This window comes from Quercus lobata, chromosome 1, assembly GCF_001633185.2.
Source record: "Quercus lobata isolate SW786 chromosome 1, ValleyOak3.0 Primary Assembly, whole genome shotgun sequence".
Taxonomy (NCBI): Eukaryota; Viridiplantae; Streptophyta; class Magnoliopsida; order Fagales; family Fagaceae; genus Quercus; species Quercus lobata.
The window spans coordinates 30,713,232-30,739,267 of NC_044904.1; the positions used below are offsets into that span (position 1 = coordinate 30,713,232).

The 26,036-nt window shown below is 35.6% G+C and overlaps 2 protein-coding genes and 1 pseudogene across 2 annotated transcripts; 2 read left to right on the plus strand and 1 right to left on the minus strand.

Moving 5' to 3' along the window:
• Positions 1-3,078: 3,078 nt before the first annotated feature.
• LOC115952396 lies at positions 3,079-4,860 on the minus strand. The gene is made up of 4 exons (XM_031069568.1): positions 4,641-4,860; positions 4,527-4,582; positions 3,609-4,143; positions 3,079-3,422 (listed from the first exon to the last, which is right to left on the minus strand). Exons 1-4 carry the CDS (start codon positions 4,858-4,860, stop codon positions 3,079-3,081), a joined length of 1,155 nt encoding a protein of 384 aa, XP_030925428.1.
• An 8,747-nt stretch (positions 4,861-13,607) lies between these two features.
• LOC115986557 lies at positions 13,608-15,427 on the plus strand (annotated as a pseudogene).
• An 8,633-nt stretch (positions 15,428-24,060) lies between these two features.
• LOC115994713 (zinc transporter 2-like) lies at positions 24,061-25,697 on the plus strand. The gene is made up of 2 exons (XM_031118973.1): positions 24,061-24,670; positions 25,230-25,697. Exons 1-2 carry the CDS (start codon positions 24,061-24,063, stop codon positions 25,622-25,624), a joined length of 1,005 nt encoding a protein of 334 aa, XP_030974833.1. The 3' UTR covers positions 25,625-25,697.
• The last annotated feature ends 339 nt before the right edge of the window (positions 25,698-26,036 follow it).

Consider the following 26,036-nt stretch of genomic DNA (forward strand, 5'->3'; position numbering starts at 1 on the left):
TATTTATTTGAGATGAAAGTATGGGTGGCTTATTGAAATGCTGAATTGGTCACATGCTACTAGGGGTGTCAAATGGGTGGGTTTGGGGTAGGCATAATTAAGTTGGGTATATAAAACTTATTTACCCATTAAAACCCATTTAACTAATTGCTTCTAACTCAAATCTAACCCAACCCAATTATTATAGGTAAACCTCAACCCACCCAATTTCCCAATGATCAAAATTATCAAAATGCCATTAAAGTGAAAATGATTAAAGTACTCTAAAATCTTAAAAAATGATCAAAATACCTTAAATCTAAAAATGACCAAAATACCTCTGAAACCTAAAAAATGACCAAAATATCCATGAAACCCCAAAAAATGACCAAAATACCCATGGACCCCATAAAATGACCAAAATATCCCCTAACCCCAAAAAATGACTAAACTATCCTAGAAACCCAAAAAATGACAAAAATACCCTTAAAGCCCAAAAATAACCAAAATACCATCGAAACCAAAAATAACCAAAATACCTTCGAAACCCAAAAATGACCAAAATACCCCCCGAACCCCAAAAAATGACCAAAATACTATCGAAACCCAAAAATTACCAAAATACCTCCGAACCCCAAAAAATGACCAATACACCTCCTAAACCCAAAAATTTACCAAAATATCATTGAAATCCTTAAAATAACCAAAATACCCCTGAACCTAAAAAATGACCAAAATACCCTCGAAACCCAGAAAATGACCAAAATACCTCTAAAACCCAAAAAATGACCAATACACCTCCTAAACCTAAAAATTTACCAAAATATCATTGAAACCCAGCAAATGACCAAAATACTCCCGAATCCAAAAAATGACCAAAATACCCCTAAACCCAAAAAATGACCAAAATACAATTGTGGTTCTTGCATTCAGTTGTGGTTCTCGAGCTTATATGATAGATTTTTGGGTAGTTGTGACCATCTACCCAAAACTATGAGGTTGTGTTCCAGAACTTTTCCTTACATGTTTGAATGTGGTTCTTGCATTCAAATGTGGCTCTCAAGGAAGGAGTAGTCAATTAGGGTGCATTTGTTTTGGCTGAAAAAAGTTTCAGGATAGCCTTTTACACCCCTCTATGTGTTTGGTAAAAACAGGAAATTGGGTTAAACGGAAATCACTTTCCGCGTTGATTGTAAAATACCTATGTTGGCCCGTAAAACCATTTCAGGTTTTATTTTACCTTCAAATCATTTACACCTCTCACACACTCTCTCAAGCTTCTCACATGAACACTCCAAGCTCAGTGAAGACTGAGCTCCATAGAGCAAGACACACCAACGCAGGTCACCGTCCGACGACCTAGTTCGTGCTCCTCCTCCAGTCTGTGCTCCTCACGCCAGTTTGTGCTCCTCCGCCGACCCACAGTCCACCGATCCACCCTCTATTTCACTCCGACAACCTCACCTCACCTCCGATCCACCCTCTACTTAGTCCGATCTAGTCACCTCACCTTTGACCCATCCTCTACAAAAACTGATCCACCCACAGTCTTTCCCTCAATCTCTCAATCTTTCTTTGATCTCTGATTTTTTTGTTGTTGTTGTTGTTGTGGTGGTGTGGGTGGTGGTGTTTTGGTGATTTTTTTGTTGTGTGGTGGTGGGTTTTGTGTGGATAGTGGTGAATTTTTTGTGGGTGCTGGTGTGTGGTGGTGGTGGATTTTTTATGGGTGCTGATGTGTGGGTGGTGGTGGATTTTGTGATATAAAATTTGTTTGGAAGCTGAGAAAATGGTTGAGAAAATGTGAAAAATTTGTAGAAAAATAGCATTTTCAAAATGTTACCAAACACTGAAAATTGTTTTCTAATATAATTTTTAAATGCATCTAATAATTAGAAAATATTTTTCTTTTCCGAAAATATTTTCACCTAAAAATATTTTACATTCGGAAAATATTTTACACTGAAACAAACACAGCCTTAGTTCTACTTCAAATGGTAGTAGTAAGTTGGAGGGTTACATTACAAATTCAAAACCGACTGATTGCGTAATACCAATTGGCAATAACCATATGTATATACAAAGTCTTTTGGGCTTGTCTCAAGGAAACGGATTCTAAAAAATTTTATCAGAAATTTGACGTCTATTAAATGGCAATAACGACCCCTTGGATGCTTGAATAGACCATAGTTTGAAAAAGCCACTTAGAGCATCCACAGCAGTGGAGTTAAAAATTTAGCTTTTTAGCTCCACCAAAAGTTACTTTATCTATTTTACCTACATACATGCTGCAGCAGTGGATCTATTTTAGCTTTTAACACAATAAAATAATATAAACATCACAATAAAATAATATATCCATTACAATAAAATAATATATCCACTACAATAAAATAAAATATCTTATACAATAAACAACAACCACAACTACCTTCAACCGCCACCGCCACCATCGCCGCTGCAGCCATCGCCATCGCCGCCGACTTTTTTTCCACCGCCGTCGTCGCCGCCGCCACCGCCACCGACGACTCTTTTTCCGCCGTCGCCGCCGCGTGATAGCAAATAATCGTCTAGTGTTATATTTTTTTTTTACCCCAAATTATACTCATACATTTTTTTTTTTAGTAAAACAATTTTTCAATTATCATGATAACGTATTATCGTCTCAATTATCCGGAAGCAACCTTGAAATAATGTGAACTATGAAATGAAGGAACTTTATAATGTAGTCCGTAGATTTATAAGAAAACATAGAAAATAGAATACATATTATAGCAAGAACAATGTAGTCCATAGATTTGCTCACATACATAATTCAAACCAAATTACAATAAAACTCACACTCGCACAAGTTCTTATGACTCATACTAAACCCACATACAAAAAAGAAAGTTCCTACGACTCGCCTTGCAATTGCCATAAATGTTCAATAAGGTCCGACTGGAGTTGAAAATGGATTTCTCGGTCTCTAATGCGTCCATGCCTCTCAATGTATGACAAAAATTCATCACTTTGTTCACGTAACATTTGCGGAGGAGGATTATCCACTCCATCATTTTGTTCATAATCCAAATCTACCACTTCATTATCATCCCGCTCATCTTATCGCTCATCTTCAACAATCATATTATGGAGAATTATGCACGCTTTCATGATCTTTTTGAGTGTTTCAAGATGAAAAAACCGTGCAGGTCCATGGACAATTGCGAAACGTGCTTGAAGCACTCCAAATGCACGCTCAACATCCTTCCTATACGCCTCTTGGGCTGCTGCAAATAATTTATACTTATGTCCTTGTGGAGCTGGGATTGTTTTCACAAATGTTGCCCACTTTGGATATATACCATCAGCAAGGTAGTATCCCATAGTGTAGTCATGACCATTAATTGAGTACTGTATTGTAGGAGCACGTCCTTCAGCCAATTCATTAAATACATGAGATCGCTCTAACACATTAATATCATTATTTGACCCAGGTGATCCAAAAAATGCATGCCATATCCAAAGATCATATGATGCTACTGCCTCCAAAATAATAGTAGGCTCACGAATATGACCACAATATTGACCTTTCCATGCAGATGGACAATTTTTCCACTTCCAATGCATGCAATCAATTGAACCTAACATACCTGGAAAACCTCGACGTTCGCCGTGAGCTAACAGTCTAGCAATGTCTTCATTGTTTGGCTTTCTCAAGTATTCTTCAGAGAAAACATCAATTACCGCAGTAACAAATTTTTTCAAACTTTCTAATGCAGTAGTTTCTCCAATCCGCACATATTCATCTATCAAATCACCCGATACTCCATACGCAAGCATTCTAAGTGCAGCAGTTATCTTTTGCAATGAAGATAAACCAAGTTTGTTAGCACTATTTCTTTTTTGGACAAAATAAGAGTCATGAGCTTCAACTTGAGATTGAATACGAAGAAAAAGAGAACGCTTCATTCGAAATCTCCTATGAAATAAAGTAGGTGGATATATTGGTGTGGAAGCAAAATAATCAAGAAAAAGCCTCTCATGGCCTACCAAATGATTACGTTGGATAGAACGACGACGACGCTTAGGTTGTGATGCTTCCATAACAAGTTCTTCGATTATCTCATTTTCATCTGAGTCATCAAGAAGGAACTTGCGAATCACAAAGTGATTCATGGATGCAACCTTCAAGACAATTGAAAATCAATTATTACTATAGATGCAAGATTAAAATTAAGTGACATAAACCACATTAAAATAAATATAACTAATTCACGCACAAATCACAACACAAACACATACATCTAAAAATAAAAAACTTGGAAATACTATGGATGCTCATTGTTCATAGATTTATTCTAAGACCTGTCATCTCAAAACCAAGCATATGATACTAGGCACTCCATAGTGGCTGTAATACTCATAGTTGATCAAATAATAATTTCATTGAATTAAAGAATCATATCAATGCCTATCACAAGATCAAATAGAACTTAACAAAAGATAAAAAAGATTGCACTTCAAAGTCTTTACTAGATTGCACTTCAAGTCATAACACAAATACATACATATAGTTTAAGATAATTCATCAAGTGACATAAGCCACTATAAAATACATAAACCACTACAAAATACATAAAAGTCTAAATTACATCCAAAATACAATTAAACTCATTAATTACATGATCTTCGTTTTGCCATGATTTTTTCTTGGAGTTGTTCATAAAAAGCTTTTTGTGCTCCGGTTAAGCCACTTGTATCTATCATCATGATTCTCTCTTCCTCTAACCTTTCTTCTTGCTCACATTTTTTCTTCTCAATAATCATTCTTTCCCTCTCAATCTTAAGTTTTTCTTCCCTACTTGCCTTTTCAATTGCAAGTTTTTCCCTCTCAAAAGACATTTTTTCCTCTTCCAACCGAGTTACATCCTCAATCAATTTCAATTTTTTGTTCAAATATTCCCCTACATCTTTTCCGGCGGCTTTGTTCTTTCGGATGGCCTTTTCGACCTTCCTACCAATAGGTCTCTCCAAGTTTGAAGTGTCACCAAGTCCGGACCCACAATCCCCTTCACTAATAGATATTGCCTCTGAAGTTGGAGGCACATATGATCTCGATCTAGCATTATTAGGATCGGCAAACTTTGGTTGGTCCTTTAACATGAGCCAACAATGATCAAGAAGAAAGGGTTTCTTGTACTTCTCTAAATACAAAGCCTTCGCATTGATAATCTAAAAAAAAATTTAAAACAAATATAACATAATTAATATTTTCATACTATTGGTGAATGAACATTTTAACACTATTGTAATATAATTTATACCTTATCTTCTTCGGTTATACCACTTTGATGAAGTGCGTTAATTTGAGCCATACACCCAGCAAACTTATTTGTCTTTTCACTAATCGTACTCCAACTTAGTAAGGAGATAACAGTGCGTGTGGTACCGAATGTATTGTACTGCATAAAATATTCCCAAACTTTTTGACGAAAGGTATTTTGTGTTTGTTCATTACTGCTTATGGCATCAACACTAGTATTGAGCCATGCTGCCACTAAAAGTTTATCTTCCTCTACAGTAAAATTAGAGCCCCGTTTTCCTTTTGTAGAAGAGGTATTTTCAACTTGTGGTGGTGGTGGAGGTGGAGAATCAGAAACTGACGTAGGAGTATTTTGAGACGTTCCCAAAAATTGAGAGTCAATTTCTATATCCCCGTTCATGATACCCGTGATAAATGTTAGGTCTCTACGTAACTCTGTGTCCCTACGTGACTCCATAAAATTAGAAAAAATATATATAAACTCCCTGCACACAGAAAATTTCCAAACTAACATTTATATCGACACAACAAATTACATAGATAAATAACACAATATTACAGAGACATTTTTTTTTTTGATAGGTTATATTACAGAGACATTTATATGAGCCATGAGTCAATTTTGGTTTTATGCAACACAGGAACGTGGTTTTGTGCACACAATTTACACTAACAACAAAACATAGCTTTCCCGCACAAATTCACACAACCAATTCCAAGGGCACAGAGACCACAAATTCACACTAAGAGACCACATAATCCACACAATCAATTCCTGCAAACAGAAAATTCCCAATACAGAGTGCACAGAATCCACTCAACAAAATAACACAAAATTTCCAAACACAAAATTTCCAATACAGAGACACATAATCCACACAACCAATTCCTGCACACAGAAAAATCCCAATACAGAGAGCACAGAATCCACACAACAATTCATCTATCAAATTGCCAATACAGAGACCACAAAATCACACTAAACCCAGAACAGAAAAAACAGAAAAAATTCATGTGCACAGAGACCAAATAACAGAAAAAATTCACTACAAAATAAAAGAGAGAGCACTGACCTGAAGTGGATCGGCTGGGACGGCGACGGCGTGGGCTGGGCTGGGACGGCGACGGCGTGGAGAGCTTGATGAGTGAGATGAGAGCTTGCGACGGCGACGGTGATGAGTGAGGGAGATGAGCTGGAGTGCGATGAGCGAGGGAGATGAGTGAGGGAGATGCGGCGACGGACGGCGTGGGCAAGGCTGGTCTGGGACGGCAACGGCGTGGGCTGGACGGCAACGGATGGCGTTGGCGTGGGCTGGTTTGGGCTGGACGGCGACGGGTGAGAGAGATGACTGCAATGGGTGAGAGAGAGGAGTGAGGGAGATGCGGTTGGGACGGTGTGGGCTGGGCTGGGCTGGGACGGCGAGGGACGGCGTGGGCTGGGCTGGTCTGTGGCGGCGACGGTGATGAGTGAGGCAGGAGTGGCAGGAGTGATTTGGGAGATGAGAGTGAGGGAGAAGGAGAATGAGGAGTGACGGTGAAGGAGAATGAAAATAAAAGAATGAAAAAAAAAGGAGAAGGAGGGATTATTTTAATCGGGAAGGACAGATGAGTGCTGCTTAAAAAATTATTTTTTTTTTTAGATGAGTGCTACAGTGCACATCTATATATAGATGTGCACTGTAGCAAATCAGCCAAATATTTTGGCTTTGGCTCCACTGCTGTGAGCTTGTTTTGCAATATTGGTGGAGCTAAAATAGCATTATAGCTTTTTAGCTCCACTGCTGCAAATGCTCTTACATGCCTTTCAGCTCTTCACTGCATGAAAAGCCAGTCTCGTATTGGATATGTTAAAATAACAAAATTCAAAAGGAGCTATTTAGTAGTACTTTCTGCAATCCAAATGAGGTCTTTAAGATTTAAGACAATGGAATTTATAATTCATCCAAATTGAATCGTCTGGGGCCCTTCTCTGAGTTTCATTTTTCCACCTTGACTTCTTACCTGATCAAAATACCAAATCTAAAAAAATGTCAACCACGGGCGTGTGTGGCCACACTTTCCACTTTCCACGGGCTTGGATTTAAAAATTGTGTAATTGGTCTTACATTGAAGTAAATAGGCTAAACATCTGATCTGAAACAAATTGGCAATTCTAAAAACACTTATAATGTAAAGAAATTCACTCAAATTATCTTAAATGGAGATTCTTGAGCTACAACCTTGTAATGAAAAGAAATGCAAATATGTGACCTGTGAACCAATTTCGCCGACAGTAAACCTTAGTTTTCCCTACCTAGAAACTATTAGAACTCAAACCATATATTGTTTATTCAAAAAGGTAAAAATAAAGTCTGCCTCTTCTAAGGTTAATCATCTTCTTCTTTCTCAACCAGTATCCTCTTGCATGCCTCATAGCACATGAAAGATATCCCAGCAGCAGGGGCCAATTTCACACAACTTGGTCCCAAGCCTCTATACAGATGAGCACCCAATACTACTCATGAATAGTCTATAGATATTGTATGTGAACTCAACAAAAAGTGACACTGTATTGCATTAGAAACTAAATCAGGGGGGAACATTTTCCTGATGGAAAGATTACCATATTTTCAAAGCATTCTTCTGCAGATCGATGCTCAGTAAATACACACTTAAATATATCAGAAATATCACTTAAATGTAATCTATAAGCCTTTATCTCATAACATACACAGTAGGTGATTGCCAAAAGAAAATTGATGAAAAGCTATGAGATTTAGATATCCACACAACCCCATACAATGTTCATGACTAGCCTAGCTACTATGATGCCCAAAATGCAACTACAAAAAACCTCCTACAAGAAACCCCATATAATTCCATTCCAATAGAAGCCTGAACCAATATTCACAAACTCGCGAATTGAAAGACCACCCAAGCTTGAAATTCAATCAAAACTCCTAAGCAATTAATTCCCGACAGAAGAAAAAAATGCAAGCAAATTGTAGAGAAAATTTTATTTAAAAACCTCAAAATATCAAATGGAACATTTTATCATGAAAGAAAATTATTCATGAGACTTCAATTTTAGGTAAAAATTTCCACGGAAACAATCAGAAGACAACAATTAAATTTCATTAAATATTGATAAGAATCAAGCTGACTATAACTAAAAATTGATAAGCTAAAACCAAAAGATTAGGATTCTTATTTTCTTCTTCAGCAAAATCAGTAGCTGAATTTAGCTAAGAACCCAAATAGGATTCATGGGTTTGTCCCTAAACCAATAAAAACTGTGATTAGAGCAGTTAAGCTCCTTAGTTTACTGAGGGTTTTATTAAGAAGTTAAGCTCATAAAGCCCTATCGCACTAACAGCTTAAACTGCCCATAGGTCGAAGAAGCATAATTGCGTAAGTGACTATTGAGCCTTCAAGTGACTCTTTTGAGGTAGAAACTCAAGGGGGGCAGGTTAGTACAGGAATCTTAATCACAGTAAGTGGTTATCTCCTATGTACCGCACTTTGAAGACAAGACGGCAATAGTTGTTCCCAAGAAGCTAAAGGAATTCGGCGGTCCGACGTAGTGCGTGATAGGGGAGTGACAGCGATGGATGCTCTCTGTTTTCAAATGCTGACATGGGGCGTAATTGGAGCTTAAGACGAGGAGTGGTGACCTCTAGACAAGCTTAAGTGCCAGTTACAGCTGTTATACGCGACGATGGCTCCAAACGGTCTAGATTTAGGTTTCGGGGACTCAAAATTGTGCTTAACTCCTTAATAAAACCCCAGGTAAACTAAGGAGCTTAACTACTCTAAATCCCCCTGAGGGGGACTTTAGGGGGGTAACAGTCCATAAATGAGCTATGAGTTCTGAGCTATGAGTTAATAGAGTCCTAGTAGGAATACCAATGAGCTAACACCTTAAAACAGCTCTCTCTTAGCCCTTTCCTCTATCGATAATAGGGCTTTTCTTGAGCTCTTCTTAAGGAATACAACTCCTATGGAGCTAACTGTTTAACTATCTCCTTACGGGAGGGTAAACCATACCCTCCCCCTCCTAGAGCGAGGGCTGTTGCCGCTCTAGTTCACCACCGATCTAGGCAATAGGGAGCCTTGAAAGAGCCTGTGTTAAGCAAAGTGCTGTCTCACAAGTTCTTTCAAGGCAGTTAAACAAGCGAAGTGATAAGAGCCTGAGTATTCGTGTTTGTAGGGGGTTTGGGGGAGCATCCCCCATAGCACGAAGTGCAAAACTAAATGAGCTAATGAGCTAACTCATTAGAGCTGCTTCTTGTATGCGAGAGACCCCCAAAGAGTAATACGCACTTTCTAAGCTCTCAGCCCGCTATTCCTGACGAGAGGAAGGAATAGAATAAAGGGCTGCCCATATCAAAAGCGCGTTTTATCTTCCGTTTTCTCTTCTCTTGTTTTCCTACTTTTAATCCCTAAAACCTAAATCTAGACCGTTTGGAGCCACCGTCACGTATACCAGCGTGTGCATGGCGAAAGGCTTTGTAGGGGTCACCACTCCTCGTCCTAAGCGCCAAAACACGCTCGATGTCAGCAGTAAAGAAACAGACAGGTTCATCCTGTCCCCTCCCATCGATGGGGCCTTCGTGAATCTTTCCGCTTAGTCGAGCAACCATTGCCTTCTTGTCTTACAGCGTTATCGGATACCGCCAAGGAAGATCGATGAGCTATCCTCGGCACTGTTCCTGCGCTAGCAGGGGAATGAGGGCGCTGTAAGGTTCAATCCTTCGTTTTCTTAGCAACCAAACATAGGCCAACCTCTAATTATTAAACCCCCCCCCCCCCCCCGGGGCCCCTAAAAAAAAAGAAAAAAGAAAAAACTAATCAAAGCCAGAAATTTTGATCTCAACGAATCCCCCAAAAGTAATCAATCTCCAATTCAAACCAAAACAAAATTTTCAACAAAAAAACACACACACACACAAATCAATAATCCAAAATCAAAAAAGCTAAATTTAACAAATAAGAGAGAGAGAGAGAGGACGAACTAGAGGGTTGTTGATTAGAGGCCGAGAAAATGAGGGAAAATGAAATCCCTCGTGAAACCCTTAAACGTCTGAGGGCTGGGTATTTTTTTATTTTTTTTTGGAAGGCTGGGTTGAATTTGAGTATATTGTTTTTGGGTTAAATGAGTTTCAATGGGTTTTTAGTTAAAACCCAATAATTACTGGGTCTGATACCCATTTAACCCAACTAATAATTGGGTGAGTTTGAGTTTAATTAGAGTGGGTGGGTTTGGGTGGGCAAATGGGTTTGAGCTTATTTTGCCACCCTTACATGCTACCTATTGGCTGCAGTTGATACCTTTAGTTGTTTTTAGGTAAAAATTCAAAACTGACCCTCTAACTTTTAGCATTTTTTATTTCAGTCTTCTAACTTTTAGTTTTGTTTTTTCAGTTCTCTAACTTTCAATTTTTGTTAATGTAGTATTCCGTTAGACCTCAGTTAGTTGTTGACGTTAAAGGCGTTGAAATGACGCCGTTTTGACTATTTTTTTTAATTATAAATTTTGGAATTAAAAGAAAATAAGAAAAATAAAATATTTAAGGGCGTTCCCCTTCCCCTAAAATCCACTAGAAATCAGTCAAGAAATCCATCACCTTCTTGGTTACAAATCTCAATACCATTGAAGTAATTAAACAAAAGATTATTTTTTAAGAAAAAAAAAAAATAGAAATAAAAGCTACGTTATGTTATCCAGTTTGGCCATAAAAGGCTTGGGAAGACCATCTTTCTGTTTGTGTTTGTAGTTGAGAGAGAGAGAGAGAGAGATGGGTTCCATTCTAGATAGGGTAGTTGAGAGAGAGAGAGAGAGAGAGAGAGAGATGGTAATAGGGCGGGACAGGGCCAAATGATGGGGTCTTTGTTCTCGCCCCGCATGGTTTTGTCTTGCTCCATTCCCGTCACGCCCCGCCTCACATGACAGGGAAAAATTTCTCACCCCATCCCTGCCCCATGGGGCCCCACGAAGCCCCGCCTCACCTTGTTTCGTAAAACTTTACTTTTTGTTAATTTGCCATACAATTAGTACAATTTTTTTTTTAATGAAACCTATTTCATTGATAAAAATATACTTGAAATTACAACTAAATTTATCCCATCAAATCAAATCAATTTTTAGAAAAAATTGAATAATATATCCAAGTGTTTAACAAGACAATCATAAAAAAAAAGAAAAAGATATCTCATAGTATAACACATAACAAAATAAAGGCAGAGAACCACATTAGGTAGAATAAAAAAAACTAATATTGATATGTTTATTTGAATAGTAGGGTTTTAGGGTATAAAAAATTTACAATTATGACCCTTAGCAATGTAGGGCAGGAATGGGGAAGGGTAGGGCGGGGTGGGTCTAAAAAGTCTAAGCCCATCCCCGCCCTGCCCCATGGTGCGGGGCTAAAATCTTGCCCCATCCCCGTCCCACCACTTTTGTGGGGCGGAAAAAACCTGCACAGGGCGAAACGGGAGGGACGGGTTAAGCGGGACGGGGGAAAATTGCCATACCTAATTCTAGAAGCTATTAGACCTCATGTTGTTTGCATCCCATACCCACTTCAAGGTCACATAAACCCAATGCTTAAGTTAGCCAAACTCCTTCACCATTGGATGCAGATGTTAGCCAAGACATCCACTTAAATGTTTGAAATCAGTTTTTATTTCCATCGCGATCTTTGTTTTGATTTCAGGGGAAGGGGAACGACCCCTTAAATGTTTTTTTTTTTATTTTATTTTATTTATTTATTTACAAATTTTTCTTATGTTCTTTTAATTTTGAAATTTATAAATAGCCAAAATGGCATTGTTTCAGCATCCTTAACGGCAGCAACTAACTGAGTTCTAACGGAATACAACATTGACAAAAATTGAAAGTTAAAGGACTAAAATGACAAAACTGAAAATTAAAGGACTGAAATAAAAAAAAAGGCTGAAAGTTAGAGGATCAGTTTTGGATTTTTGCCTTGTTTTTATTTGTCTTTAATAATTTTTTAATATTAAATACTAATTATCTTTCAAAGAAATCAAACTTATTACTGTATGGACTGCAAAGAATCTTTATCCATCAAAAAGTGAAACAGAACGGACTATAAATAATCATCAATACCCAATAGCAAATCCGTTTGTCAAACTCATTAGTATCTATCTTGGAGAACATTTATCAGAAGCAACCTCCCAAGTTATCAATTATTTAGTTATCAAATATATATTCTCAGGAATTAAATAAAGGGTCTTGTTAACCGATACTTTTAGGGCATTTGTTAAAGAACTATTTTTAAAAAGTTTTAGAAAAGTTTTGATATTATTTTTATAAGAAATATAAAAAGCTACCAAAAAAATCAATTGATTTCTTTTTACTAGGCATCTAAAATTAAATATTCTTAGGGCGCCTATTAATATTTCCTTTAAATAAAATACACATTGAGGGGGCCTCATGTACGGCCTTCATATATCAACCACCCCCCCCCCCCCTCTCTTCAAGAGCTAGCTTACAGTTATACCTTAATAAAGAAGGTGATGATTTTTTTTAAAAAAACTCTATTTTAAAATGAAAATAAGTTGAACCAAAGAGGGGTTATGAGTTGTGGTCAGTAGCTATTTCCATCTAATTTCATCATTGTTGACATCATTAGTTTTCCTGATAAGGATAAATGACATCCTTACTATTAATTCTTATTCCATCATTTATATATTTTTATTCACTATGTCTTGCATCTATACTAGTCTCAATCTTTGTTTGGTCAGAATGTCTTTTACATGTTAATCACAATCACCCCAGTAAAAGATTCCATGTCTACATTTTTGGGCTGATATATACCCGAAAAAAGAAAAAAGAGTTTGTCAAGGAGGGTACCATGTGGTTGCATTCATCAATTTAGTACAAATAGTCTATATTTCCCTAAACATAATTAAATTAAAGCATGACTTATTTATTAATGTAACTATATTTTTAAATTTAATTGGAAACCCTAAGAATTTATAACTAAGTTTTATCCATTTAAGAATGAAGTCACGTAACTTTTTATTTTATTTTATATGCAATCATGTATACTTTATATTAAACAAGTAATATTTGGATTTTGAACCTTGGAGTCGAGCCTGGACACTTGGGTTGGCAAGTATCACAAGCATCTAAGCAAACTTAGCCCAAGACAAGCATTGCCACCGTTGATTATAATTTAAAATTTCCAAGTTTATTGGTTGGACAGTCGATTAACACTCAAAGAGTGTGTAGTACAATCCTACAATCTTTCACAAAGTCAAAAGTGTACTACAAAGAGAAAAAAACTAGGAGAGGCATATATCCAGGTAGTATTATTTTCATAGCCCTTGTTATATACAGTAGTAACTGACATTAACCTAACCCAAAAAATATTAAGAAAGTTTTTTGATCCATGGCTTCCATTTCTTCCTCGAAAACCCTGAAGACAACCACTCTGTTTTTCTGTCTCTTAGTCCTCCAATTATCCCTCATCAAAGGTCAAGGACCTCAAGGTGGAAATGATCAGAGCAGCAGCGATAAGGTAAATTTGCACTCAAAGCAGTTGATTCTTGTTAAAGTATGGTGCTTGATAATCCTACTAGTAAGCACTTTTGCATTTGGGATCTCTCCCTACTTTTTTCTATGGAATGAAAGCTTTCTTCTCTTGTGAACGCAATTTGCTGGTGGGGTTTTTCTGGCAACCTCTCTGATCCATTTCTTGAGTGATTCAGCTGGGACCTTTGCAGACCTCACAACCAAAACATACCCTTTTGCATTCATGTTAGCATCGGCAGGTTATGTTTTGACATTGCTTGCTGATTGCATAGTGGCTCATGTTACAAGTGTTGTCAAAAGAGATGCCAGAGTCCTGGTAGTGGAAGAAGGAAGGACACCTGAGGAGCAACCTAAAGAGGCGCATGTTGATGTCAACCCAGAGTTTTTGAGGACAACCTCTTTTGGAGACGCCTTACTACTCATCCTCGCCTTGTGCTTTCATTCTGTATTTGAGGGTATTGCTGTGGGAGTTTCAGGTAAATGATACATTCATACATATTGTGTATACATATATTCCTTGGTACGTTTCCTTTTTTTTTTCCTTGTCCATCGAATTTCATCATCTTGCTTTACTTTGTGTTGTTAAGTCATTGTGATGGTAGAGGGTGGTTGCCGATTAGGTTTGTGTATTGAATGCAATATAGTGTTTCTTCTTTATAAGTTTGACCGTTTGAGTGTCCCTTTCTTTGTGTAATTAATATAGAGACTGCTTCTTATATATCTAGCCATATCACACTTGAGTCTGTAAATAAGTTTGGAAGAACCTAGCTACTATCTTTGTAACAGATTGTAAGCAAGTACATTTGCAGTGTTTAATTTAGGCAAGCATATCCTGATCAAATCTTTCCTGTTTTACCAAGTCTTTTATATTCATGATTTGTTATTATTGTATGTTGTTTCATTTTTAGCTGTTGTAAAACCCATATATACCTTGATTTCCTTTAAAACCCATAACTCTCATATGCTAGTTTAATTTAATGAGTTGTGTTTACGTTTAACAAACTTAACTACAATCTCTCCCAATTAAATTTCAGCTACGGAGGGTGAAGCATGGAGGAATCTTTGGACAATATCCTTGCACAAAATGTTTGCAGCCATTTCAATGGGAATAGCATTGCCCAAGATGCTACCAAAGAGGCCATTTCTTTCAACTGCGGCTTATTCATTTGCTTTTGCTATATCTAGCCCTGTTGGAGTTGGAATTGGCATTGCTATTGATGCCACAACTCAAGGACAAACAGCTAATTGGATCTATGCTATCTCAATGGGCATTGCTTGTGGGGTTTTCGTCTATGTTGCCATCAACCATCTTATGGCAAAAGGCTACACACCCCAATCTGAATGTTATTTTGACACTCCATTCTACAAATTTCTGGCTGTCCTACTTGGAGTGACCGTTCTAGCGATTGTGATGATCTGGGATACATAAAACGTCTTTTATATTGGGTTTCCTTGTTTGACAGTGTGAATGTTTGATAATATATAATTTATGTAATTTCTTTGGCTTATTGGCTATACCAAATTACCTGTGTGTGCACTCAGTCTTAAATTCTGAGAAAGTATCATTTCCTTAATTTTGGTTACTCTCCTGTATTTTCTACATGTATGTCTTCTATTTTTTTGTTGCTAATATGTATGTCTTCTAATGCATTGTTAATAAGAAGTTAATTTTTTTGCTACTTCCTCAAATTACCTCCTTAAGTACCTTTAAATAGCTTAACAAATTAGCCGTGGCCATGTTTGAAGCCAGAATGGATTTGATTTCATGATTCACAAGCTGATTAAAAAGGGGAATTATTGAGTACTTTTGGAGTACTATAAATGTGTATTCTCCCCTCTCACATAATTTTGGGTCCCATAAATTAAATTCATAATAGGATCCATAATTCATATGAGAGGGGGGAGTACGCATTCATGGTATTCTCGGAGTATTTAATAATTTTTCGATTGACAAATATGAGTGCCATAAGCACAGCTACTAGAATGGAAAGACAACTAAGTAATTAATTCTGTATGTTTTTAGACCCTTTAAAACACAAACTCTCCTATTTGTGACTCCAAGACCACCCTTGAAGGTTTAGATCATCAGCACATTTGATGACTAGAGAAGACAGTAACTTCTACAAAACCGGATTTTGAGATTCTTCAAGTAATAACACCGGTAGAAGATATGAGAGTGCTTTTTAGGAATAAAACCCTAAATACAAAAGAGGCACTCTCTTCTCTCTCTGAAAAGCCTATAAAAAACGTGTTTAGAGTTTCCTTTATATACTAGGAGAAGTAGATTAGAAACCCTAATTCTTAATCGGCTTGAATTGCTGTTTAGGTTTAATTAAAATTCTGCAGATACGACTTTTGATCGATCAAACCTATCTTTCGAACGATCGAACTAGACAGATTATGAAATCTTCTTCTTGCAGTTTGTATGTTCTTGAATCTTGACTTGAATCACCTTGAGCATTGTCTAATAATACCTATAGACTCTAAGATCTATATCAAGACAAGTTTGTGTTCACAATTTGCCAATTGTTCTAAACTTTTAGAACCTAACAAATTCAAATTAAACTAAAGGGTATGTTTGGAATAGAAGAATGTGTGGAGGAGGAGAGGAATAGAGTGGCCAGAATTTACATATATCTCCCATTCAATTATAAGGTAAATATCATTAGGAAAAAAGAAAGAAAGTATAAGGTAAATATCAACCATTACCACCGTTGATTATGATTTTAAGGCAAAAATATAATTTACACTCTTTAACTTTGCCCAAAAGCCCATTAAGTTTGAAATTGGTCATTTTAGCCTGATAATTTTACCAAAAATCATTTGTCCTTTAAGAACTCATTTAGTTTGGTAACCTTGCCTAAAATTCACTAAAAATAATAAATTTAAAGCACTAAAATGATTTTTAGGTAAATTTACTGTACTAAAATAATTGACTAACATGATTTTTGAGTAAAGTTATTGGATTAAAATAACAGACTTCAAAATTAAAAGACTAAGTGAACGTTTGGATAGAGCTGAAATGATTTTTCAGCTGTATCCAACATTTTTTATGGGTCTCGTGCATTGTTTATAGGACTCGCAAGTACTTTTTTAAACAAAAACAACTTTAAAACTGCATTCTATGGTATTATTCATACATTTAAAAATTATTTTTATTACAGTGTGTTCAACTTTTAGCAATAAGCGATATTGAAACAGACCCTAAAATAATTTTTGGGCAAGAAAGTAAATTACATTTGCTTGGATCAAGTTAATATGGGGGAGCTAGTTCGTAGCTTGCCATGTTTGCATCAGTTTCTTCTACTGTCCATATTGAATCTGGTCCACTTTATTAGCTAATGAGTCGCACACATTTCCAAAATCTAAGAATAAAGGCAATATATATATATATATATATTTTTTTTTTGTGGGGTAAAAGAGGATATATACCTCATAAAGCTAAACAGAAAAAATAGGTTCAAGGCATAGCCTGTTAGGGTACAAATGACGGCAATTAGCTTCATAAACAGAGATTAAGTACTCAGGCGGACTGGAATACAACACAAAATCCACATCTAGAGAAAATCCTAATCTAGCTAGGCACTCAGCTCTCTTATTTGCTTCTCTGTATACATGGCTAAAATGCAACTGTGGAATCCGGATAATCAATTGCCTGCAATCATCCATAAGAGAGGAGACAACAGTGTTAGAGTTTGCATGGTTAGCAAAAGCATCAACGATACCTTTCTTACTTCTTAGATTTTCATTAATTATACACAAAGAATATACAAAGAGTCATTGAGATACTCATACCTCAAATTAATTATTAATTCATATTTTTACAATGATCTCCTGATTTAGGAATTATGCTCGCATATACTAAATATTGCAACCTGAATCTTGATGTTTAGCATTTCTAATTTCACCATACTTTTTCCCCTCATATTTCAAGATCTTGAATTATTATGCAGGGGCGGAGCCACATAGTGGCTTGGGGGGGCCGTGGCCCCAGCAAAAAAAAAAATTTTCCCATTAGACTATGAAGAAAAAATAATTAGGCCCCCCCAACCTTAGGCAGCCGGCCCCCCCTCCCAATTTCTCACCCATTCTCCCAAGCCTCAATCAAAAATTAGTAACATCCTCAGATTAAAAAAAAAAAAAAAATTATCTGTTCTACTTTCAAGCCAAAAAAAAAAAAAAAAAGCCCAAAAAAAAAATTGAACTAAAATCTGAAAAAAAAAAAAAAAAATTCACAGAGAAGCCCACGGCAAGCTAAGCCCACGGTGAGCCCAGTAGCTCGCTCACGGCAAGCCCACGCATTCTCAACCGAAAAAAAAAAAAAAAATTACAGAGAATCAGAAAATCCAACCATCACGTCGCTGGCAGAGAAATCAAATCGGTGGCAGATACCACAATGCCCGATACTGCCTATACAGAGCAAATCAAGCTCAACAGCAAACCAAACTCAACACTCAACAGCAAACCAAACACAGAGAGAAACACAAAGAACACAGAGAGACAGAGGTTTTTATCTAAAAAAAAAAAAAAATCCCCAATACACAAATAAAAACCAAACCCCAGCAAACCCACGGTCATGTCGCCGCGACGCCGCAGCTCGCTCGTCGTCGCTCGCCCCTCATGCAGATCGGAGATCGACCTCTGCTCCGGTGACCCCTCCAGCCCTCCCTCAAGGCATTTCTCTCTTTTTCTCTCACTGTCACTAAAATGAAAAATGGAACGAAATCTTTGCAGATCGTCGATGCCAGACGGTAGATCGGTCATCACTCATCGGAGATCTGCCATTGACTAGTTGCTTCCTCCGCTCCGGCTCTGGCTCCAACAGTCCCTCAAGGTTTTTCTCTCTGACTCTCTCTCTCTCTCTATCTCACCGAATGGTTTAGACTGTTTAGTAGAAATGAATTCTGTTCTGCCTGAGCCCTTTTATTCTTTTAACTTTAATATCATCTCACATTCTCACTCATTCTTTTTTTTTTTTTTTTGGCTGAATACATCTCAATCATTCATTGGTTGATTTTTACCTTCCTTTTTTTTTTTTTTTTTTATTTTTTTATTTTTTATCTATTTGTCTTTATCTTATCCGGTTATTCCTCATTGTTGGTCAATGTGTTGGTTTTTAGTGTAAACCAACATTATTAAATAATAATTAATATTTATTCAAAAGTTAATAATTAAATTATTAGCTATTATTTATTGCAATTTTTTAAGAATTGTTTAATTATTTATTGCTATATTTTAGGAATTGTAACAAAGGATATGTTATGCTAAAATTAATGACAAATAAATTAAAACTATATTGCGTAATTACCAACTAGGATTAAAGCATTATAATTAATGACAAATAAATTAAAACAATATAGTTTATTGTTATGCTAAACAACAATAATTAAAGTTATATAATTAAATTAACCAATGCATTATAAAAGATAAATTAATTAAATTATTTGAGGGGTTATTATTAATTAAAGTTGTATTAAAAATGGGCTGACTGTTTAAATTATAGTGAAAATTTTGTTTTTTCCTTGAGTATGAATAATATTCATATAACTAAGCAAAAATTTCTAATTAAAATTTTATTTTTTAAAATTCTTTTCAGGTTAATTGAGTCATATTCTTAAAGTTAAAAGAATTATGAGCAAACAAAAAACAATTGATGCATTCTTTAAGAAAAAAGATGTTAGCAATTCAGAAATTAGGACACCTGTGGCTGTAGAAACAAATGTTAATACTTCAATGTCTGATGAACACACCTCCAAATGTCCAAAACTTCAATCTAAAGAGATAGATTGTGATCCAGGAACACGTAAACAAATATGTGAATTTCCTATCAACAAATAAGATGAAATTCGACGAACTTATCTCATAAATGGTCCATACCAACTTGAAGATATAGTCTGTCCATACAATAATGATACTCATCGTCGTCGATTTCAACCTTCATGGTTTGTTTCACATAAGGATTGGTTGGAATACTCACCTACAACGGATGCATTATATTGTCTACCTTGCTACCTTTTTAGTAAGAAACCAATAGGTCGTCCCGGATCAGATGTATTTATTTCAACAGGTTTTAATAATTGGAAAAAGGTGAAAGATGGAATGAATTGTCCTTTAATTCGTCATGAAGGGAAAGGACCAAACTCTCTACATAAAAATGCTGTGAAATGTTGTGATGATTTACAGAATCATTCACGACATATTGACAAGCTAATTGAGAAACAAACGTCAAAAGAATTAGAGAATAATCAGTTGCGGCTCAAAACCTCAATAGAGTGTGCTCGATGGCTAGCATTCCAAGCTTGTGTTTTTAGAGGTCATGATGAAAGCCTTGATTCAAAAAATAGAGGCAATTTTATTGAATTGATAAAATTGACATCAACTTTCAATGACAAAGTAGCTAGTGTTGTCTTGGAAAATGCTCCTGGAAATGCCAAATATACATCACCCACAAATTGCCGAATCACGTAAATACTGTCTTGTGCGTGTGATTGTTTTACTTTTGGCGTTTTGTTTTCTCTATTTTTTTGTTTCTCACAGGTTTGAAATTTCGGTTGAATTCCCAACATTTTCAAGTATATAATAATATATGAAAGTTGATAATTTTGTATCCAATAGACTTAAAAATTATATTTGGTATATCTCTGTTACAACCCGGCCCCCCCAAGCATGTATTCCTAGCTACGCCCCTGTTATTATGGATGCTATGCTGCTGCATAAACAACAGATTCTGAAATCCACAAAACAGTTCTGATATAGCATATCTAGTTGATTTGTATGATATTCATTATTTTTCGATCGTGTTTCTTATTTGGCAGTTTCATGCCAATTGCATTGATCTATGGCTGCGGCAGCAAGGCACATGCCCAGTTTGTAAATTTAATGTGGGATCGGGATGGCCGGATAGAAGGGAGAGTGAATCAGATGGTTCAGAAATGGTTTAATGACTCAGTCAAGTGTATATATATATATATATATATATATATATATAGCTTACCATATTGCCTTTTCCATAAAAATAATATACTTTTAAATTAAATAAAGGGTATTATTAACAGATGCTCTTAGGGCACTTAGTAAAGAACAATTTTAAAAAAGTTTTAATACTACTTTCATAAAAAATATAAAAAGCTTTGAAAAAAGTTTATTGGTTTTTTTTTTTTTTAAGGGTACGTTTGGTACACTGAATGAGGATTACGATAGGAATTGTAATCTTTATTACTAGGAATAAAATGTGTTGTAATGTAATAACTAAACCTATTCATTAGTTTGGTTGTAAGTTATAACATTAGAATGAAACTTAACATTTATTTTAGGAAATTTCTTACTCATACAATTATATCTCCTTAAAAATTGTTATTTTTAAATTTAAGAGAGATATGTGTTATTTTTTATGATTTTTTATTTTTATAATTGTTAGATGTATATGAAAATTTTGTTTATTTGGAAATATATTAAGTTTTGAAAATATTGTACATACTAAGGAATGACTGATACAATCTTTTAAAGAGGAATAATTATTCCTCATTGTGAAGAATAGTTATTTAAAAGGAATGATTATTCATTGTAATAAAAACATAACCAAACTAAAGAATAATTAAATTATAGGAATAACTATTACATTACAGCACTTATTACAGTCTACCAAACATGCCCTAAGTTTCTAAAAATAGTTAATTAATAAATATTCTTAGGGCCTTAAAACGAAAAGAAGGCGATGATTTAAAAAAAAAAAAAAAACTCTTTAAAAATGAAAATAAGCTGAACCAATTAAAGAGGGGTTAAGAGTTGTGGTCATTAGCTATTTCCATCTAATCTCATCATTGTTGACATCTTAGTTTTCCATGTAAGGATAAATGATTACGACATCCTTAATATTAATTCTTATTCCATCATTTATATATTTTTATTCACCATGTCTTGCATCTATAGTCTCAATCTTTGTTTGGTCTATTGCAAAAAAAAATCTTTGTTTGGTCAGAATGCCTTTTACATGTTAATCACAATCACCCCAGTAATAGATTCCATTGGTTTACGTTTTTTGTCTTATATATACACAGGGAAAAAAAAAAGGAGCTTGTCTTAGGGGGATATCGTGTAGTTGCATTCATCATGAAGTACAAATATTGTTATATTTCCTTAATTAGATTCAAGCATATGACTTATTTATTAATTTAACTATATTGTTAAGGAGAAATTATAGTAAACTCACATGTGGTTTGGCCCGTTTTCACTTTGCCTATTTGTGGTTTAAAATTTAGCACTTTGCTTACCTGAACTTTAATCTGTTTGCTCTCCGTTACTCACTTCACCCTCAGATGTTAGGAAAACACATTTTTAATACAAATCAGAACATAACACGGATAAAAAATATGAACCATTGAAACTTTTCCTCATGAGTCCTAGAAATTCTGAGACAACCCCAATATCACAATTGGTTCAAAGTAATTATAATCATTTTCATATGCAAATATTCTAATGTTCCACCAATCAAACTACCATAAATGCTATTATTTTTTTGAATAATTAAGCTTAAGAAAAACATCTGGATATTTTGAATTAAACGAACCAACATAACTCTTCCTTGATTCGACCATACAGAGCTTCCCAGAAGATTCTGACCAATACCCATTAATCGAAAACACTTAATCGTCTTTCCGATAACTAATACTTCCCAAATGTTGTCGACCGAAAATAGAGTACTTCCATGGGTCTTGAATGTATAGGGTGGCTTTGACCTTGTGAACACCATGGGAGGTGGTGTTTTTGATATATGAGGGGTTGAAAGGAGATAGATATCTCGGACTCAGTGGTTCGGTTGAAGATTTCGATGCTACCAAAGAAAAATGTGAATTGGAAGTTGAGGAAATTGTTGGAGTGAGAGACAAGGACATTGCTGAATGATAAAGGGGGCTCGGGAACAACGTCATTGTAGTGCTGGAAGTACAAGATTTCAGGATTCCAAAATGGGTTTTGGAAAAAAGGCTGGCTGTGGGGAAGTTGAGGAATAAGAATAAGATGCAAAGTAGGGGACTAAGTGTGAATTTCAATTTCTTAGGATTTGGAGAAGGAGAAGGGGGTTTTTTGAGTTTCTAGTGTGGAAAAGTTTCAATAATTCGTGTTTTTATTTTATTTTATTTTATTTTTTTTATCCGTATTATGTTCTAATTTGTATTAAAAATGTGTTTTTCTAACCTCTGAAGGTGAGGTGAGTAACAGAGAGCAAACAAATTGAAGTTTCGGTGGACAAAATATAAAGTTTTAAACCACAGGTAGACAAAGTGAAAACGGGTCAAATCACATGTGGGTTTATTGTAATTTCCCCTATTGTTAAATTTAATTGGAAACCTTTTTTTTTTTTTTTTTTGTGTGTTGAGAAGAATCTATAACCGAGTTTAATCCATTTAAGAATATGCTTGATCAATAATTAAATTGTTAATGACACGTAACTTTTTATTTTATTTTATTCGGCAATCTTGTATACTTAATATTAAACAACTAATATATGGTTTTAGTACCCTTGGCGAGTCGAGCCCTGGACAATTGGGTTGGCAAAGTATCACAAGCATCCAAGCAAACTTAGCCCAATTCAAATTAATCTAAAGGGTATGTTCGGAATAGATAAAGATGTGGAAGCTAGAGGAGAGAAAAAGAGTGGCCAGAATTTACATATCTCCCATTCAAATATAAGGTAAATATCAATCATTGCCATTGTTGATTATAATTTTAAGGCAAAAATATAATTTACACCCACTAATTTTGTCCAAAATTTTTTAAGTTTGAAATTGGTCACTTTTGTCCGATAACTTTGCTAAAAATCATTACTCACTTAATTGGGTAAGTTTTCCCAAAAATGACTAAAAATAACCAATTTAAAAAACTAAATGGTTATTAGAGAAAATTCTTGTACTAAAATAACCAATTAAAATAACTTCGAGATAAAATTACTGGATTTAAACAACTAATTTGAAACTTAAAAGATTAAAATATTTTTTCGGCAAAATCAACAAAAGTTAATTGCATTTTTGTCTAATTTCAAAATCTACGTTTATTGGCTGGACCGTCTATTAACCCTCAAGTGTGTGTCGTACAATCCTACAATCTTTCACAAAGTCAAAACTGTACTACAAAGACAAAAACTCGGTGGCATAGATCCAAGTAGTATTATTTTCAAAGACATTGTTATATAACTGACATACCTAACCAAAACAATATCAAGAAAGTTTTTTAAGCCCCATCCATGGCTTCCATTTCTTCCTTGAAAACCCTGAAGTCAACCACTTTGCTTTTCTGTCTCCTAGTCATCCAATTATCCCTTATCAAAGGTCACGATGGCAATGATCAGAGCAGCAGCGATCAAGTAAATTTGCACTCAAAGCACTTGATTCTTGTTAAAGTATGGTGCTTGATAATCCTACTAGTAAGCACTTTTGCATTTGGGGTCTCTCCCTACTTTTTCCGATGGAACGAAAGCTTTCTTCTCTTGGGAACGCAATTTGCTGGTGGGCTTTTCCTGGCAACCTCTCTGATCCATTTCTTGAGTGATTCAGCTGGGACCTTTGCAAGCCTCACGACCAAAACATACCCTTTTGCATTCATGTTAGCATCGGCAGGTTATGTTCTCACCATGCTTGCTGATTTCATAGTGGCTCATGTTACAAGTGGTGGCACAAGAGATGCTAGAGTTCGAGTTTTGGAAGAAGGAAGGACACCTGAGGAGCAACCTAGAGAGGTGCATGTTGATGTCAACCCAGAGTTCTTGAAGACAACCTCTTTTGGAGATGCCTTACTACTCATCCTCGCCTTGTGTTTTCATTCAGTATTTGAGGGTATTGCTGTGGGTGTTTCAGGTAAATGATACATTCATACATATTGTGTATACATATATATATATATTTTTTTTCCTTGTCCATCAAATTTCATCTTGCTTTAGTTTTTGGTGTTAAGTTATTGTGATGGGAAAAATAGAGGGTGGCTGGCGATTTGGTTTGAAGAAATCATCGAATATAACATAGCTTTTCTTCTTTATAAATATGAGTGTCCTTTTCTTTTTGTAATTGGTATAATAACCTATATATAGAGACTGCTTCTTTCTTATATATCTAGCCATATCACATTTGATTCTATAAATAATTTTAGAAGCACATAGCTACCATCTTTGTAAGAGATTGTAAACAAGTACATTTGTACTGTGTATTTTAGGCAAGCATATCTAGATCCATCTTTTTTCTGTTTTACTGTCTTATTTCATGATTTTTTATTATTGTATGTTGTTTTTAGCTCCTGTAAAACCCATATACCTGAATTTGCTTCAAAAGAATCAAAACCCATATCTCCGGTCTGCTAGTTTGAATGAGTAGTGTTTTCGTTTAGCTAATTTAACTACAACTCCTCCCAACTAAATTTCAGCTACTGAGGCTGATGCATGGAAGAATCTGTGGACAATATCCTTGCACAAAGTCTTTGCAGCCATTTCAATGGGGATAGCATTGCTCAGGATGCTACCAAAGAGGCCATTTCTGTCAACTGCGGCTTATTCGTTTGCTTTTGCTATATCTAGCCCTGTTGGAGTTGGGATTGGCATTGCTATTGATGCCACAACTCAAGGACAAACAGCTAATTGGATCTATGCTATCTCAACGGGCCTTGCTTGTGGGGTTTTCGTCTATGTTGCCATTAACCATCTTATGGCAAAGGGCTACACACCCCAATCTGAATGTTATTTTGACACCCCATTCTACAAATTTCTTGCTGTGCTTCTTGGAGTGACCGTTCTAGCCATTGTGATGATCTGGGATTCATAAAACATCTACTATATTGGGTTTCCTTAAGTGTGTGATAATAATTTATGTAATTTCTTTGGCTTTATTGGCTATACCAATTACCTGTGTATGCACTCAGTCTAAAGTCTAAAAAAGTATCACTTCCTTTTGGTTATTCTCCTCTATTTTATAAATGTACATGTGTTTTAATGCATTGTTGATAATAAGCTGATTTTTGCTACTTCCTCAAATAATCTCCTTATTCCTAAAGTAACTTTAAACAGCTTAACAAATTAGCCTTGGCCTGTCGAACCCAGAATGGATTAACAGATGAGTGGCATAAGAACAACAACAATAATGGAAAGACAACCAGGCAATTAATTCAAATTAATCTTAAGGGTTTGTTTGGAGCAGACGAAGATGTGGAAGGGGAGAGGAAATGGGTGGTCAGAAT